The sequence below is a fragment of the Pistacia vera genome, unplaced genomic scaffold, assembly GCF_008641045.1.
Source record: "Pistacia vera cultivar Batoury unplaced genomic scaffold, PisVer_v2 Contig359, whole genome shotgun sequence".
In the NCBI taxonomy this organism is placed as follows: domain Eukaryota; kingdom Viridiplantae; phylum Streptophyta; class Magnoliopsida; order Sapindales; family Anacardiaceae; genus Pistacia; species Pistacia vera.
In genome coordinates, this window is record NW_022196178.1 from 330,065 (window position 1) to 345,976 (window position 15,912).

The 15,912-nt window shown below is 38.2% G+C and overlaps 1 protein-coding gene across 2 annotated transcripts; it reads left to right on the plus strand.

The window, feature by feature from the left end:
• Positions 1-6,390: 6,390 nt before the first annotated feature.
• On the plus strand, positions 6,391-14,421 carry LOC116139808. 2 transcript variants are annotated; one of them, XM_031425461.1, is made up of 15 exons: positions 6,391-6,823; positions 6,913-7,089; positions 7,475-7,936; positions 8,098-8,192; positions 8,717-8,801; positions 8,871-9,068; positions 9,715-9,774; positions 10,364-10,443; positions 10,593-10,915; positions 11,005-11,096; positions 11,187-11,316; positions 11,776-12,956; positions 13,040-13,284; positions 13,740-13,907; positions 14,018-14,421. In XM_031425461.1, exons 1-15 carry the CDS (start codon positions 6,569-6,571, stop codon positions 14,115-14,117), a joined length of 3,651 nt encoding a protein of 1,216 aa, XP_031281321.1. In that variant the 5' UTR covers positions 6,391-6,568; the 3' UTR covers positions 14,118-14,421. The 2 variants fall into 2 exon arrangements, with proteins under 2 accessions (XP_031281321.1, XP_031281322.1); XM_031425462.1 differs by having other exon boundaries at positions 8,101-8,192.
• Positions 14,422-15,912: the final 1,491 nt, after the last annotated feature.

Consider the following 15,912-nt stretch of genomic DNA (forward strand, 5'->3'; position numbering starts at 1 on the left):
TGTATGTCCGGGCCCCCTTCTATGCCTACGATTTCTGCTCTCCATGACCAGATGTGTTTGGCCGTTTTTCCCCTGTCAAACGATCAGGATCAGGTTCAAAGTCGCTATCATCCATAGGAACCGAGCCGGGATTGGAATAACTGGAGGGCTCCACCTGTTGGGATGTAGATGTGTACGCATATCTTAGTGGCAGTTGCTTCTCAAAATTATTTCATAAAGTTCCTTGTGGGGAAGTCCTTGTGGTAAAATTGTTGCGCAGTGGGTTTTGCTGACAAGTTAAACGAATAATATATTATATTTAGCAGTCCGAAAAAATGCGTATATTTACAATGACGTTGAATAATAATAGTTAAAAAATATGATAATTTACCTTGACATATTCTTGCCAAACTCAACGGGACACGTTGGACTTTGTGACTCCTGATCCCACCCGAATCCTGTGTGTTGCAGCAATTTCCGCCATGCTTGATAAAGTTTTCGCAGGCGAAAGAACTTAGAGGCTAATTGTGTCACGTTGAGTCTCCTGCCAGCCAATGATGATAGTGTCGCCAACATTTCTTGGTAATCAGCTGTTTTTATGCCGTACCATGTGAAGTTTTCGCCGCCTCAGATAACAGGACCAGAAATCTGTGGGTCATCTCAGCAGACCAAGCCACAGAATCACCCATCTAAGGACAGTACGGTGAGGGACAACCAACATTGGGGCACCATACGAATCACCAAGCACATTACACAATATAATAATCACATGTTAACGTAATCAACTAAACACATATAAAAGTATACCTCGTTCGATCCGACACTGCTTGAAGACGTCAATGCAGGGGAAGATACAGACACTGTCGACCAACAGGGTGTATGACGAACTCCAACTCTAGAAAAAAGTCGAAACTTTCGCCTCTGTTGCAAGTAATACGATCCTGCGACGTCGAGATAAATTATGCTGACATTTATGCATATGAGCGTAATTTCTGGGTACGATTAAAGAACGACGTCAAATCTATAAACAAATAAATCATTAGTGAAACCGGAATAAAATATTTCAGTTAACCAAATACAAAACGCATTATTAAAGTCCAAATTCAAAGGATTAATGAAAAGAAAAAAAACAATACTAATACAAATTATTTCCAAAAAAAAATTGAAAAAAATAGCGGCTCGGTGTCTTGAAAACAAATAGATAACGGAAACTTACAAACTTGATTTGGATACGTCGTGAGTCTCTTCCCTTCTCTGAGTCAGATAAAACATCCAAATACAATTAAATGGATCCGTGTGTACACAAGATTAAAAAGCTGTCAAACAAAACAAAAAACCCAATTAAAACAATCCTGTGCCAATTGCCGAATAAAATAAAAACCGAATTAACAATTATATCCAATAACTAATCAAATAAAAACTGAATTAAAACAAAATCCCAAATAAAACAAGAATTGCCCAAAAAAAAACCCAATTAAAAGCCGAAAAAAACCCAATTGCTTTAATACATATAAGGTGGGTTTGGGTTTGTTTTATAGTGGACACATTTTCCACAAAACAAAGCATGTTATTTGAAAGAAAAAATGCAGTTTAAAATGCAGTGAGGGTGCTTACAGTCGTGGTGGTGCGTGGTGCTTGGGTGGGTTGTTGGGGTGTGGTTGGGGTGGTGGCTTGGGTGGGTTGGTGTGGGGTAGATCGGGGTCATGGTGGTGCGTGGGTGGTTGGGGTGGTGTGAGTGGTGGATGGGTGGGCTGGGTTGGGGTCGTGGTGGTGCGTGGTGGCTGGGTGGGCTGGGTTGGGGTGTGGTGGTGGGGGTGGTTGGGTGGGCTTGTGTGGGGTAGATCGGTGGTGGGTGTGGGGTGGCTGGTGGTGGTGGGTGGGCTGGGTGGGGTGCGTGTGGGGTGCGTGGTGGCTCGGGTGGGCTGGTTGGGTCGTGGTGTGGTGGGTGGTGGGTGGGTTGTGTGGGGTAGATCGCGTGGGTGCGTGGTGGCTCGGGGTGGCTGCGTCTGGTGGTGGTGGTGTGGGCTGGGTGGGCGTGGTGGTGGGGTGGGTGGCTGGGTGGGGGTTGGGGTCGTGGTGGTGCGTGGTGCTTGGGTGGGTTGTGTGGGGTAGATCGGGTGAGTGGTGGTAGGGGTGGTGGTGGTGGCTCGGGTGGGGGGTTGGGCGCGTGCGTGGTGGCTAGGTGGGCTGGGTTGGGGTGTGGGTGGTGCTTGGTGGATCGGCGTGGGGCTGGGGGTGGGGTAGATCTCGGGTGTGGTGGTCGGGTGGGTGGGTTGGGGAGAGTCGGGTCGTGGGTGGTGCAGGGAGGCTCGGGGTGGGCTGGTTTCCGGGTTGACGGTGGGTTCACGTTGGGTTAGAATGTGAGTTTGTGACAGAGGGCATTGGGGGTTCACGGTGCTGGTACTGGAAACTGGAAAGGGAGATGGTGGTAATGCAAACTGGGAAGTGAAGCATCGAACCTGGTAATGGATTATCAGAAACTGAAATGGTGGTGATGGATATTGAGAAAGTGAAGCACTAAAACGGTAATGTGAATTGAGAACTGAAGCACGGAGAAGAAAGTGAAATGGTGAGGATGCAGTGAAAAAAAAAAAAGAAAAAATAAATGTAACGGTCAGAATGTCAGGATTGTGTCAGGATTCTATTATCAGGGTTGGACTCTTCAAGTAATAAAACAAACACAATTTCAAAAATCCGGTCTAAAATACAGATAAAAATAGTTAGCCAAACACGCACTATATTTCTGAAAAATATATGTTGTGTTATTGAGTAAGGGTATTTCGGTGAATCAGTGAGTTGCTTTTTAGATTTAGGAGCATCTACTTGTACCCCACTCACTCCTGTTTGGGTTTTCTTTTCAAGAGTGGCGGAAAAGAATTTCTGGATTTCTTGTTGTTTCGGACATGAACATACCCAGATAATCCACGCGAATAATCAGCGCGTATCCTATACTTGTCCACAGTTCACGTGTTCACAGTCTCAACTTGGTTGATGTTAATAAAGGTCAACGGTCGAAACCAATTAGATGCTCTCTATTATCGTTACTCCAATTTATATTTACATAATTTGTTGAAATTAATTTAATTCGACAGCATGTAATTACATGTGAGTAATCTAATCAAAATCAGGAAGAATGAGATGTAACTTGAAATTTTTTTGTTAATTCATAATAATACAACTCCTATAATAATTTTTAAACAAATAAGGTTCAAATCTAATAACTAAACTTTCGTATATCTAAATTATTAATTAAACTAAAGACAACTACAACTTTTTAAAAAGTATAAATCATGATCCATTGATGATTGCAGTGTACATATTATGTGTATCAAACAAGCAAGACATATTTAATAAAATTTAATTAGTTAATTGATAGATTATTAATGCTTATAAGTATCATTCTCCAAATGTTTCCATAATAATGAATAAGCATGTAGAAACCTTATTAGTAAATGACATATTCCCACCGAAGGTTTAGCGAAATAGAAAGTTTTCACCCATGATTACATAAATTTCAAATTCTCACCCTTAAAATAATGTTGGTAATAATTATTGGGTTTTGACATAGATGCAGAGGGTGCTATTATCAAACTATCCTCCATCTTCTTCTTCATCTCCCCCACATCTGCTATTACCAAACAGTCGACGCCGACACCGACCATTTGTTGCATTTTTCGGTGATAGTTCACCTTCCATTGAACTGTGCGGTTTACCCTTTGCCTTGATTCATCTTTCCCAACTCAAATTTGGTCATTTTTAGGCCAAAATTGTCAATTTAAGTGACCAAAACCACCAACGCATAGCCGCCATCTCAAGCCAATCCAGCCTAATTCTAGCGTCATTTGATGCCCCCGACAACACCAACACAATCCCCTTAGCCCACTCACCAAAATCCCTTTCATCCCCCACCCAATGGCACCACCATTTGCCAACCACCACCTACTGTCTTAACACTGGGTTTCAAGCCTTTCTGGTCGAATCTATCAACGAAAATTGCCCTTCGATCCCACCATTAGCCTCACCAGAGTCCCCCCACCAAAACCTTCAACCTCCTCCACTATAATTGCGTGTCGACTGATGTAGCCAACTCCTTAGGATTTCGTGCAATTATCAAACCTTCCTAGCAAAATTTCGACCACTCCTGTCACCATAAATTCCCCCCACCACCGCCTTTTGCACCACCGGTGTTCCCTCTCAAAAACCCCCTATCATCCTCAGCCTCGATCGTGTCGACCACCTCTTCCCTTTGGGTTTTATGATTTTGGTGAATTTTGGGTTTGATTGGTGTTTGTTTCGGAGGTTTTTGAAAGGAGGTTGAGGTATGTGGTTGTTTGGAAGTTGATTGTGATTTATCTATAAGTGTTTGTGGTAATTTTTTATGGGTTTTAGGATTGATCCTGACTTCGGTGATTGAACAAGAGGGTGTGGTGGCGTTGGTTAGGCAGTGGATGGGAGAGATATTTTTATAAAAATGAAAATACTAAAATATAGTAAATGGCCATTTTATTCTTTAACTGTTAAAAACAAAAAAAAACCAAACAGTATTGATTTAAGGGTGTAAATCTAGAATTTATGAAACCGGGGGTGAGAACTTGTCATTTCACTAACCTTGCGTGGGAACATGTCATTTACTCAAATCTTATTTTTTATAGAGCAAACGACATGTTCTCACCTGAGATTTAGCCAAATCCCAAGTTTATACTCCTGGTTTCATTTATTATAAATTCTCACCCTTCAACTAACATTGTAAGTTAACTTTGAGTTTTGACTTCTGCAATTACCATCCGGCCCCCTTCACTTTTTATTTCACATTTTCACCCCACCCACCCACCATGACCATCACCATCCAGCCACCACCACCCACCAAACCCACTCGATCGCCGTCCAAACCCGATCTAGCTTAATTCTGAAATCGATTGACCAATCTAACACCACCATCAGGATTCTCTCATCTCCCACTACAAAACCCCTCTCATCTTCGACCACGTGTTGCCGCCATTTGTTGACCATCGCAATCTTTTTGTTCGCGTGCTTTAAGCAAAGTTTTGGTTGCTCCCAACACCGGAAATCAACCCCATTACTACCAATAGCTTCACCGGCATTCCAACTCAAAAACTACCAACAGCCCCAATCCTAATTCCCTGTCATTCACCGTCCGTTACTCCCTTTAGGGTTTTGTGATTTCGGTGAAAATTAAGATTAACTGGAGGTCAATTTAGGGTTTTATAAGGAGTTTGTGGGTGTGTGATTGATTGAAGGTTGATTACGTTGGTTTTTGAAGTGTTTTTATGTTGGATTGACTTTTGGGTGGGTTTGGAATGCGATGGTTTGGTTGCAAATTATAGTAGGTGGCGGCCAGTGATCGGGAAGCAATGATGGTTAGTGCTGGTAGGGGTTTTGTTTAGGAGGAAGTGGAGAGGCTAATAGTGGTGAGCGGTAGGATTTTGGAGCCGAAAAACCGTCGAAATCGAGCCTAATAGACTGTGACTTGGAGCCAGAAGTGAAAGGGTTTTGGAGAGGGAGAACCACCAGAATTAGAGCCGAAAGTGGATGGGTTTTAAAGGTGGCTGGGCGGGGTGAAAATGTGAAATAAAAAGTGAAGGGTAGGATGGTAATTGTACAAGTCAAAATTCAAAAGTAACTTACGGTATTAGTTTAAGAGTGAGAATCTGGAATAAATGGAATCGAGAGTATAAACTTTGGATTTGGCTAAACCTCGGGTGGAAACATGTCGCTTGCTCTTTTTTTATAAAGTTATTAGAGCATCTTCAATGGTGCTCTTTATTTTAAAGAGCATCTTCATTAATTTCTAAATATAAATAATAAAATTTTTATAAATTTGTATTCAAATCCAATGAACTCTTTAAATTAAATGAAGATGTTCTTTATTTTCAAGAAAAATACTTAATGGGAGATAGAATTAATAAATAAAATGCATATGAATATGTAGTTTATTAATTAAAATTAGGATAGAGAGTGAAATTTGACTCTCTAAATGTGGAGAGTCAAACTCACTCTTTAATTTATATTTAAAATATAAAGAATTTATTAGACTCTTGTTTTTATAGATAGACTCTTTATAATAAATAATTTTCATCATATAAAGAGTCATTTGGAAATGCTTCTACAGTATACAATGTGTTATACTTGTATTTGACTTTCACCGTTATAAAAACACTTGTAAATTGTTACTCAAATCATAACAAGCCACTAATACAACATTTGTTTATTTGAGCAGTAAAAATCTATTCCAACAAAGGCGGGAACTGTAAACTTTGAATTTGTTGGCAACCGGCTGTAACCGTAGGGCTGACCAAATATTTTGTTCTAAGTCAATACGGAATCTGTAATTTTTTTAACTATAAAATAAAATTTAAGTAATTAATAATTTATCGTTACCAAGGAATCACTCTTCATATTTTAAGGCGGGAACAAAATCCAATTTCCCTCCATAAATCTGTCTCCAGATCACGTTTTCTGTTATACTTTCACTCTCTCAGTCTGTCCAACAACAAAGTCCCAAATTATCAAAACCCCTAAAATCTTAGAAAACCCTAATTGTGCGAAATTAGTCTAATACTCTAATTCAATGGATCAATTAGCCGAGAAAGGCGAGCTTGAGGCCGGAAGAAGGAGCGTTCGGCGGAGGCTGGTTCAGTCGACGCTGTTTCCGCAGAAATCGCCAGAACAAGAATGTGACGGCGGAGATCAAAATGCCGACAAGGAATGTGAAGTGGAGGGTGATAATGAGGATGATCAAGAATTCTGTTGTGGTAGTCAGGGCAAGAAGATTAGAAAGCGAAAGGGAAAGGCAACGCCTCCGGCTACTAAAGCTTCTAAAATGGCAAGTTTACCTGCAATTACAAATCAGTTGTTATTTCATTGGATTAATTTAAAAAATAATGGATTAATTACATTTATTTTTATTTACAGATGAAAGAGAAATCTCCAAAGAACTCTACCCCGAAGAAAAACGGGAAGTCTCCAAAGAACACTACCCCGAAGAAAAACGGGGTTCGTAATGGGAAAGTATTGAGTAATGTAATGGAGAGTGAGGAGGCATCTCCGCCCATCCCTAATTTAAGACTAGAAGCTAAATTGACAGCTGAGGTCGGTAACAGTGCATTGCTTTGCTGTCAATAGTTTAATTAATTGTTTCAAATATTGTTGTCGTCTTGATCCTTTTGGCTAGATATTTATCCGTAATTAGCAAAAGTTGCGTGTTGAATGTTGTGTATGCTTATAATCAATTTGTCGGTCAAATTAGAAGCAATTATTGGAAATTGAGTTATAATAAGACTTTGGTTTTTGGTGTAATGAGTTAGATTTGTACAAATTTATCTTACCAGGCTATAGTGAGAGAGAACGAAAGCAAAGTAATGGAAGAAAAAGTGGATTATGCAGTAAATTGACCTCGTAAAAATCTTAACATTTAGTCACTTAATGATTAGAGGATGTAATACTCTTTTATGAACTTTATTACATCTTTGATTAGGAAAATACGCGGATGTTTGCCGGAAAGCAGATACATCCTTTTTTCGCAGTAAGGAAATCGGGAAAGAAAAATCTGGAGATGACTGAAGTAGACAGTAATTGTTGTTCAATTGGCAGAAAAGATAATACTATTGGTCCTATTCATGTATTTGAAAGGATTCAGGATGAAGTTGTGTCTATTAATTGGGGAAACTGGACCTTTTGCGAGAAAACATCTACCAGTGGAAGTTGTAGTCTGGAGGGCACAATCTCCTCTGTGTTTGAAAGCTCTGTGGAGTCCTTAAATTTTGAAAAGCTTCCCAGTGATTCACATCCTGGTGATGAGTCCCTTCTTCAAGATAAAGTGTCTTCGGATCGTTGTTGTATTAAAAAAGAACATGTGATTGAAACATCACCAAAAGTCTCGGTCATGGTAGTTGATGAGCAAGAGGCATGCTGTCAGATCTTGACTGGCTCAGATACGGTACATATAACAACATCTTAGTTTACATACATTCTTTCTTCTTCAGTTCCTGTTTTTCTGAATTACTTCTGCAAGGCATTTTCTATTAGCTCATTTGAATTTTCTGTTATGTACTTCATAAGTCATGCTATGATCTTGAGTCATTCTAGTGACATTGTTAGCAGGACCATCAGCTGGATGAAAATAGATTTCCTGGGAATGCTGCTTCTGTTAGAAAATCTGATGTGGAAGAGAAATTTATATTTCCTCAAGAAAGGTACGGATTTTCTGGGTAACAAACTTACTGGAAATCGTGTTTGCAGGAATCTCTTTAACCATCTGTATTTTATTTATTCATCTTTGGGACAAGAAACGCATTCTGTTTGTCAATTTAGCTTGATACTCACAAATACTTTTACAGTTTGTCTGAGTGCTTCTATTATTACCATGTAAACTGCTTTTAATAATTTTGTAGCTTACTTTTGATGTTCAGAATCATCCTGCTTTTAATAATTTTGTAGCTTACTTTTGATGTTCAGAATCATCCTGCTTTTAAGATCAAGATAAGGCTTTTGTGATTTTGTTTTTTTTTTCTTTTTTTTTTTTTTTTTCACTTAAAACAGATACTACTACAAAATTGCACCCTGGTACTAGTCTCAAGTTTTACTTGATACTAATTTGAAACATGATTATTCATTTAATGCATGTTTTTATTCATTTATGCACTTTTTTATTTTTTTTCTGTTATCAATTTCTGTGTTTGCACTGTGAAATCCATTGATTATATTGTTTTACTAGCAGGTTGATGTCGTACTATAATGGTTGTGGTAATCAGCCCAAGGTTAGCTTATGGACAGATAAATACCGGCCAAAAAATGCCACAGAGGTTAGCTATTTTGAATAAGCTAGTTCTTTTGATCCATTCTGGGGCTGAATCAGAAACAATTTCCTGCAGGTATGTGGTAATAATGAATCAGTAAAGTTTCTAAGTGATTGGCTGCATCTTTGGCGTGAAAGAGAATTTCGAACCATCAAAGATTCCTCCGGTAGTGACAAATGCAGTTTGCAAGATGATTATGAAATTGACTCTGATTCAGAAAATATAGATGAAGATGGCTTGAAGAATGTTCTTCTAGTTACTGGGCCTGTTGGGGTATGTTATATGTTTTGCTACTGTATTATCTTTAATCAATTACTATTTGAAGTTTGTATTGTGCTGTTTTCTGTTTGTGAACTTACAATGGGAACTGTCAAAATTGCATTTAATGAAGTATCTTCTTATCTTATGTTACGACTGGTGCAATGATATTTCTTTGAATACATGATAAGTTCGTGTTCAATATTTTTGAAGGTCCTTGATAGTTGGTTTTCTAGTCTATGAGGTTCACGAAAGTGATGTCTTTTTCCTTTTTTTTTTTTTTCATTCGGTTTTGATTTTAAATTATGAAAAAATGTACTATTTTGAGAAATTGCTTTGTCGATGATCGCAAATGGAATTGAGTATTTCAAACGTTTTGTTATAAAATGCAAAACACTTTCTGATATTCTTTGATAATTTGCATATCCATAGCTCAAGTAGTAATCCTCTTAGGTTTACATGCATTAGCTGATTGTGGGAACTGGGAAGGTAAGATCACATTGCTGTCCTTTGGTAATCTACATCTAGATTTCCTTTTTATTTCTTGAATGGACATATTTGCATTATGGAGTGATATATAATTACACTATTTTAATAATTGTTCAATGCAATACCTTTTGGTTTATATATGGGTGGTTATAGTGTGTCTTTCTTGTTGCAGAGTGGGAAATCTGCAGCTATTCATGCTTGTGCAGTTGAGAAAAGGTTCAAAGTTCTAGAGGTACTTCTAAATTTATGGAATATTGTTGAAACATTTTTACAATTTTGTTTGGCCAGCTTAATGATCCCAACATGAATAAACTACCAATCAAAACGCAAAGATAGTTGGGCATGTAGTGGAACTTTTAGATGCTTATTGAATATTATGTTCTTTTCACATAACCACCACTCAGATCCCTTTTATTATGTGCATTTTGGAACTGTACTTGAATCTGTAGTTTCTTTAGACTTGAAGGTTCTTTTTGGCTATTGGGAACTTTAACTGCAGGGGAAAGGAAATTGCAGAGTTCTTGAGAAACCCAATTTCGTAAGAAAATAGAATAACCTTTCATTCCATTACATACCCAAACCAAGGGGAACTGTACTTGCATTATTGCAAAAAAAGTCAGATATAACCGCTCTATTATTGTTCCGTATGGTTTGGGCCGTTTGGCAATATCCCTTTTTGGTATTCAGTGTGGATTCTTTCCTCCTATCATATGACTATCCTGTCATTTCACTAAATAAAAGGAGTGCAATATGATAGTTTAACAATGAGCTATTAAATGAAAAGTTAAATTTGAATTTGACTGATCTAGTGTGTTTTATAGAACAATGCATCAGATTGTCGATTTGGAGCCGTTGTGAAGCAGAAATTTGGAGAGGCTTTAGAATCACATTGCCTGGACAGGTTTGTCCCTTTATGATCTGCAGTGATGCTTTACTTTTTCTTCCTAGTAGTTCTACAGGCAATTGTTTATGAAAGATTGAAGCTCTTGCAAAAATCAATTATTAAGAATATAATTGTCTATCCGACATTATACAATGTATTTCTTCCAGGTCAATGGGAAATCCTCTGGATTTGCAGAATAAGAATATCATGGAATCTACCAATATTTTATGCAATGGTGAAGCATTGCAGCAAGTTGATGATGAGATGATCAAAGTGATACGTACATCAGATAAAGAAAATTCTCGTGAAGTCTTGGGAACTTTAGGGAAGTATGTCTGCAAAGAGAGAACTGTCTATGATAGAGCAGTTATTAAACCCTTGATTCTTTTTGAGGATGTGGATATCATTTTTGCTGAAGACCGTGGTTTCATTGCCGCCATTCAACAAATTGCAGAAAAAGCTAAGGGGCCTGTAATATTGACTAGCAATAGTAAGAGGACATTCTGTTTAAAATTATTTTCATTTTGTCTACTTTCATATAGTTTCATGTTGTTGCTCATTGTTTGTGTTAATACCCAGGTAATGATGTCATTCTGCCGGACAATTTGGACAGGTTCGAAATATCTTTCACCATGCCATCGCCAAAGGATCTGCTTTCCCATTTGTTTATGGTATGTGCTTCTACTGCTATTTTTTTTTGGCTGTGCTTTCGCTTATGGAAGTTTATAATCACTTGACTTCATTCTGTTATTGCTCTATAGATCTGTGCCGCTGAGAAAGTGGACATTGAACGTCATTTACTGGAGCAGTTGATTGAATACTGTGATACAGATATCCGGAAAACCATTATGCATATCCAGTTCTGGTGCCAGAATAAAAGATCTGGAAAAGGTTAATCATGCAACACATGTATGCATTCTTGGATAGTACAGGCATGCATGCTTATTATTGTTTTTTGCTTTATTTGTTGTTTCCCCAAATTATAGATCTGGCAATTAGTTCCCGTTACTGCTACTTCAAGAGATCTCATACAACCGTCTTCGATGGTTTTCTTTCCTTTTCTATTTAGTTTGGTTCGTGTGTGGGAGTTTGTTGATGAGTAGATCAATCATAAAAGAATCCATTCAGTTTGTATGATGGATTTGTGCCTGCAAAGGCTTTTCCCAAACATTCCGAATGGTTTCTGTTATGCTTTGTTCAAATGCTTGCCTGTTGCATGAAAATCACAAAAACCTCTGATCAAATACATGATTTGCATGCATAATAATTTTTTTTTTTTTCCAGTCATTAACATTGTATAGGCTCTAGAGAAAAGGCCTAACTTTTAACATTAACTTATTCAATTTTCAGATAAAATAATGCAGAAAGTGTGTTGTCCACTACTATTTGATGCTGACGCTGGCCATCAAATGCTTCCAAAGATAATCCCTTGGGATTTCCCATCTGAGTTATCTGAACTGGTTGAGAAGGAGATCTCTAAGTCGCTATCCTTGATGGAAGAAAATACAATTTTGAGGGAGTTAGCAGAGGGGGAAGGACATAAGCAAATGCTAAGTAGGCAGGATATGCATAATATTGAAACAGACAGCATAGAGGCCAAGAAGAAAGCAATGTTAAGCTTGAATTGCTCTGTTCACACTAACAATGAATTCGAAGATCCTCCCAATACTGCCTGTGGGCTTTCCAGTTTCCCTGGTACCCCAGTTTCATTTGCTCGGCGAGACATTAGGAGAAAAGTGAATGTAGTTACATCTTCTGATTCTGAAGATGATCTCTTCCTTGATAGATGTCCTCCAATGGCAGAGAAGAGTACTAACAAAGAATTATACCATGAAGATTATAGTAGTTTTCATTTTTCAAATACACAAAACTGCATAAAACCACCAACTGACAAGCTACTTCATTCTGAAGCAGAAAACATTGAGGAAAACCATAATCAATGTTCAGAAATAGCAAACAACAGCTATATTAATGGTACATGCAAATCAGTTGATATATCAGGTGTGCCAGAATCAACAATTGTTCCAGAAACCGAAATTGTTGATGGAGTAGAGTTGTTATCCGGGACAGTGTGTAGTGGTGATGTTGCTGAAACTGTAGAAGTTTCTGTGGGAAATGGGTTTGATCTTAACCTTGCACCTGTTGAAGCTGATTATGAATCTCCAGTCAGATTACCTGAATTTTCAGATATGTTGGGAAATATTTGTGATCTTGCAGAACCATCTCAAGGAGAGGATGTGGAAGATTCCCAAAACGAACATGGGGAGGCTGTGTCGAGAGGGTATCAAGTTTTGGATGAGTGTAGCCGCATAGATTTTGAGAAGAGATCTGAACCCATGGAGAAGCATAGGTGCTGTTTGGCAGTTGATCAAGTAAAAGAATCATGGAGTAAACTTCGTCACAGCCAAATAGACCTAAAACAGTATGTCACCTCAGAAAAGACAGATGCTTTTCAAATTGTAAAACTTGCTAATGGGATGTGCAAACTAATTTCTGATTCTGATCTGTTACTTTCAAAGTGCCAAACTCTAGTAAGTTATATGACACTATAAAGGATCTTTTCCTTTTACTTTTTTCATATGTGGTTCATGATAATGATTTGGTACTTCTGCAGGACTATTTGGAAGTGTCAAAGTTTCCTTGTGAGGAATCAGATTCATCCAGCTGGCGTGATGAACACTCACAGATGACTTCCACAATAGCACAGCATGGATTCCACTTTGCTGCAAAAAGTGTTTCAACTGTAGGATCAAATCTAGCCGCTGACAGAATGAAGGATTTGAGTTGGGAAATGTTTTCTTGCACAACTAATATGATGGCATCCGGTAAATTACCCAAAAGTAAAGCATTGTCAGAAAGGTACATCCATATACCTTCATGCTTGTAATATCATTTGCATGTTTTGAACATTTTGACTGGGATGAACCATGAATCCAATCTGTGTGCTTCCTACCTCTTGACAGATGGGAGACATTTTGGAGAACAGGGCTTAAGTATTCAACTTTTTCTAACCTGTTGTATTATGTAATAAAGCTGCATACATGAGTGTTTCTTGAATGAGATTATACAGTTGTGTGTGTTAGAAAATTTACATACCATGCTTCACTTGTGCTATAGCATCATTTCTTTATGCGTGTGTGATCATAATTGCAAACGCATGTTCCATTTCCATTTCAATTCATTTAAGCTAAAATTTGTTGTAAATGTAGTTTTATTAACACTTTTATTTTTTTATCAATACAAGCTGGTAGTATATGCATTTCGTTGATATAATGTAATCACACCTGTAACTTCTTTGGTTGTCTGCAATGCAGTGAGGTGAAGTCAAGTCTTTTCAATACAATTAAGTCCATAGTTCCAAGGAAATCTTACTTAGCACTGAAAGGTGATGCATTTCATGAATATCTTTCTTCATTGGGCTGCATTTCAAGATCAGAAACTTCTCGTTTATCAGAACTCAAGAATAAGACAAAGAGACGGAGGTACTTTTGATCTCTGCTTGGCATTCTTGCAAAATTCTAATAAATTAAAAATTATTCATATACAATCTTGGCTGTAGCGTTCAATTTAGTGGCATAATTTTGTGTTGCAGGGCTCGAGGTGCTCGGCATTATTTGAGTACTGGTGCACTAATGTTGTCTCCTGAAGATATTTCAGTGCTGGGTCAATCTAACTTATATGGGAAGAATTGATCCCAAATTAAGGATGATGGTAGTTTCAGATAGAGAATAATCAAATCTAATCTAACTAACCTTTTGAATTTTACTAAAATTTAGTTGGCTTGGCTGAATTTCCACCAGATAGTAGAAAAATGCACAGACGTGGTATCGGAAACTGATCACAGTTCATTGAAGAATGAATTTGCAGGCAATTGCCAACCATGACGTTATCTGGGATGTGATTCCATCCTTTTGATTCATTGTATAGTTGACAGTTAAAGCGTTCTCCTTGTATTGATAACAGTATTTAAAGCAAAATGATATTCAAATACAAAGTATTTGAATTATAGTATCATCTCCAAATGTTTCCATAATAATGAATAAGCATGCAGAAACCTTATTAGTAAACACATATTGCCAATCGAAGGTTTAGCGAAATAGAAAGTTTTCACCCTGATTACATAATTTCAAATTCTCACCCTTAAAATAATGTTGGTAAAATTATTGGGTTTTGACATAGATGCAGAGGGTGCTATATCAACTATCCTCCATCTTCTTCTTCATCTCCCCCACATCTGCTATTACCAAACTCGACGCCGACACCGACCATTTGTTGCATTTTTCGGTGATAGTTCACCTTCCATTGAACTGTGCATTTACCCTTTGCCTTGATTCATCTTTCCCAACTCAAATTTGGTCATTTTTAGGCCAAATTGTCAATTTAGTGACCAAAACCACCAACGCATAGTCACCATCTCAAGCCAATCCAGACTAATTCTAGCGTCATCTGATGCCCCTGACAACACCAACACACTCCCCTTAACCCACTCACCAAAATCCCTTTCATCTCCCCCAGAATGGCACCACCATTTGCCACCACCACCTATGTCTTAACACTGGGTTTCAAGCTTTCTGGTCGAATCTATCAACGATAATTGCCCCCGACCCCACCACTAGCCTCACTACGTCCCCCACCAAAACCTTCAACCTCCCCCACTATAATTGCATGCCACTGATGTAGCCAACTTCTTAGGATTTCGTGCAATTATCAAACCTTCCTAGCAAAATTCTGACAGCTCCTGTCACCAGAATTCCCCCCCCACCACGGTGTTCCCTCTCCAAAACCCTTTAACATCCTTAGCCTTGATCGTGTCGACCCAGCTCTTCCTTTGGGTTTTGATTTGGTGAATTTTGGGTTTGTTTTGGAGGTTTTTGAAAGGAGGTTGAGATATGGGGTTGTTTGAAGTTGATTGTGATTGATCTAGAAGTGCTTGTGGTAATTTTTTATGGGTTTTAGGATTGATCCTGACTTCGGTGATTGAACGAAGGTGTGGTGGCGTTGGTTAGGCAGTGGATGGGAGACATATTTTTATAGAATGAAATACTAAAATATAGTAAATAGCCATTTTAGTCTTTAACGTTAAAATAAATAAAATAAAAACAGTGTTAATTTAAGGGTGTGAAAAAAAATTTATTAAACCGGGGTGAGAACTTGTCATTTCACTAACCTGCGTGGGAGCATGTCGTTTACCAAATCTTATTTTTTATAGAGCAAACGACATGTTCTCACCTGAGATTTATCCAAATCCCAGTTTATACCCTGGTTCATTTGTTATAGATTCTCACCCTTAAACTAACATTGTAAGTTAACTTTGATTGATTTTGACTTGTATTACCATCCGCCCCTCACCTTTTATTTCTCATTTTACCCACCACCCACCCACCATCACCATCACCATCCAGCACCACCACCCACCAAACTCACTCGATCGCCGTCCAAACCGATCTAGCTTAATTCTGAAATCGATTGACCAATCTAACACCACTA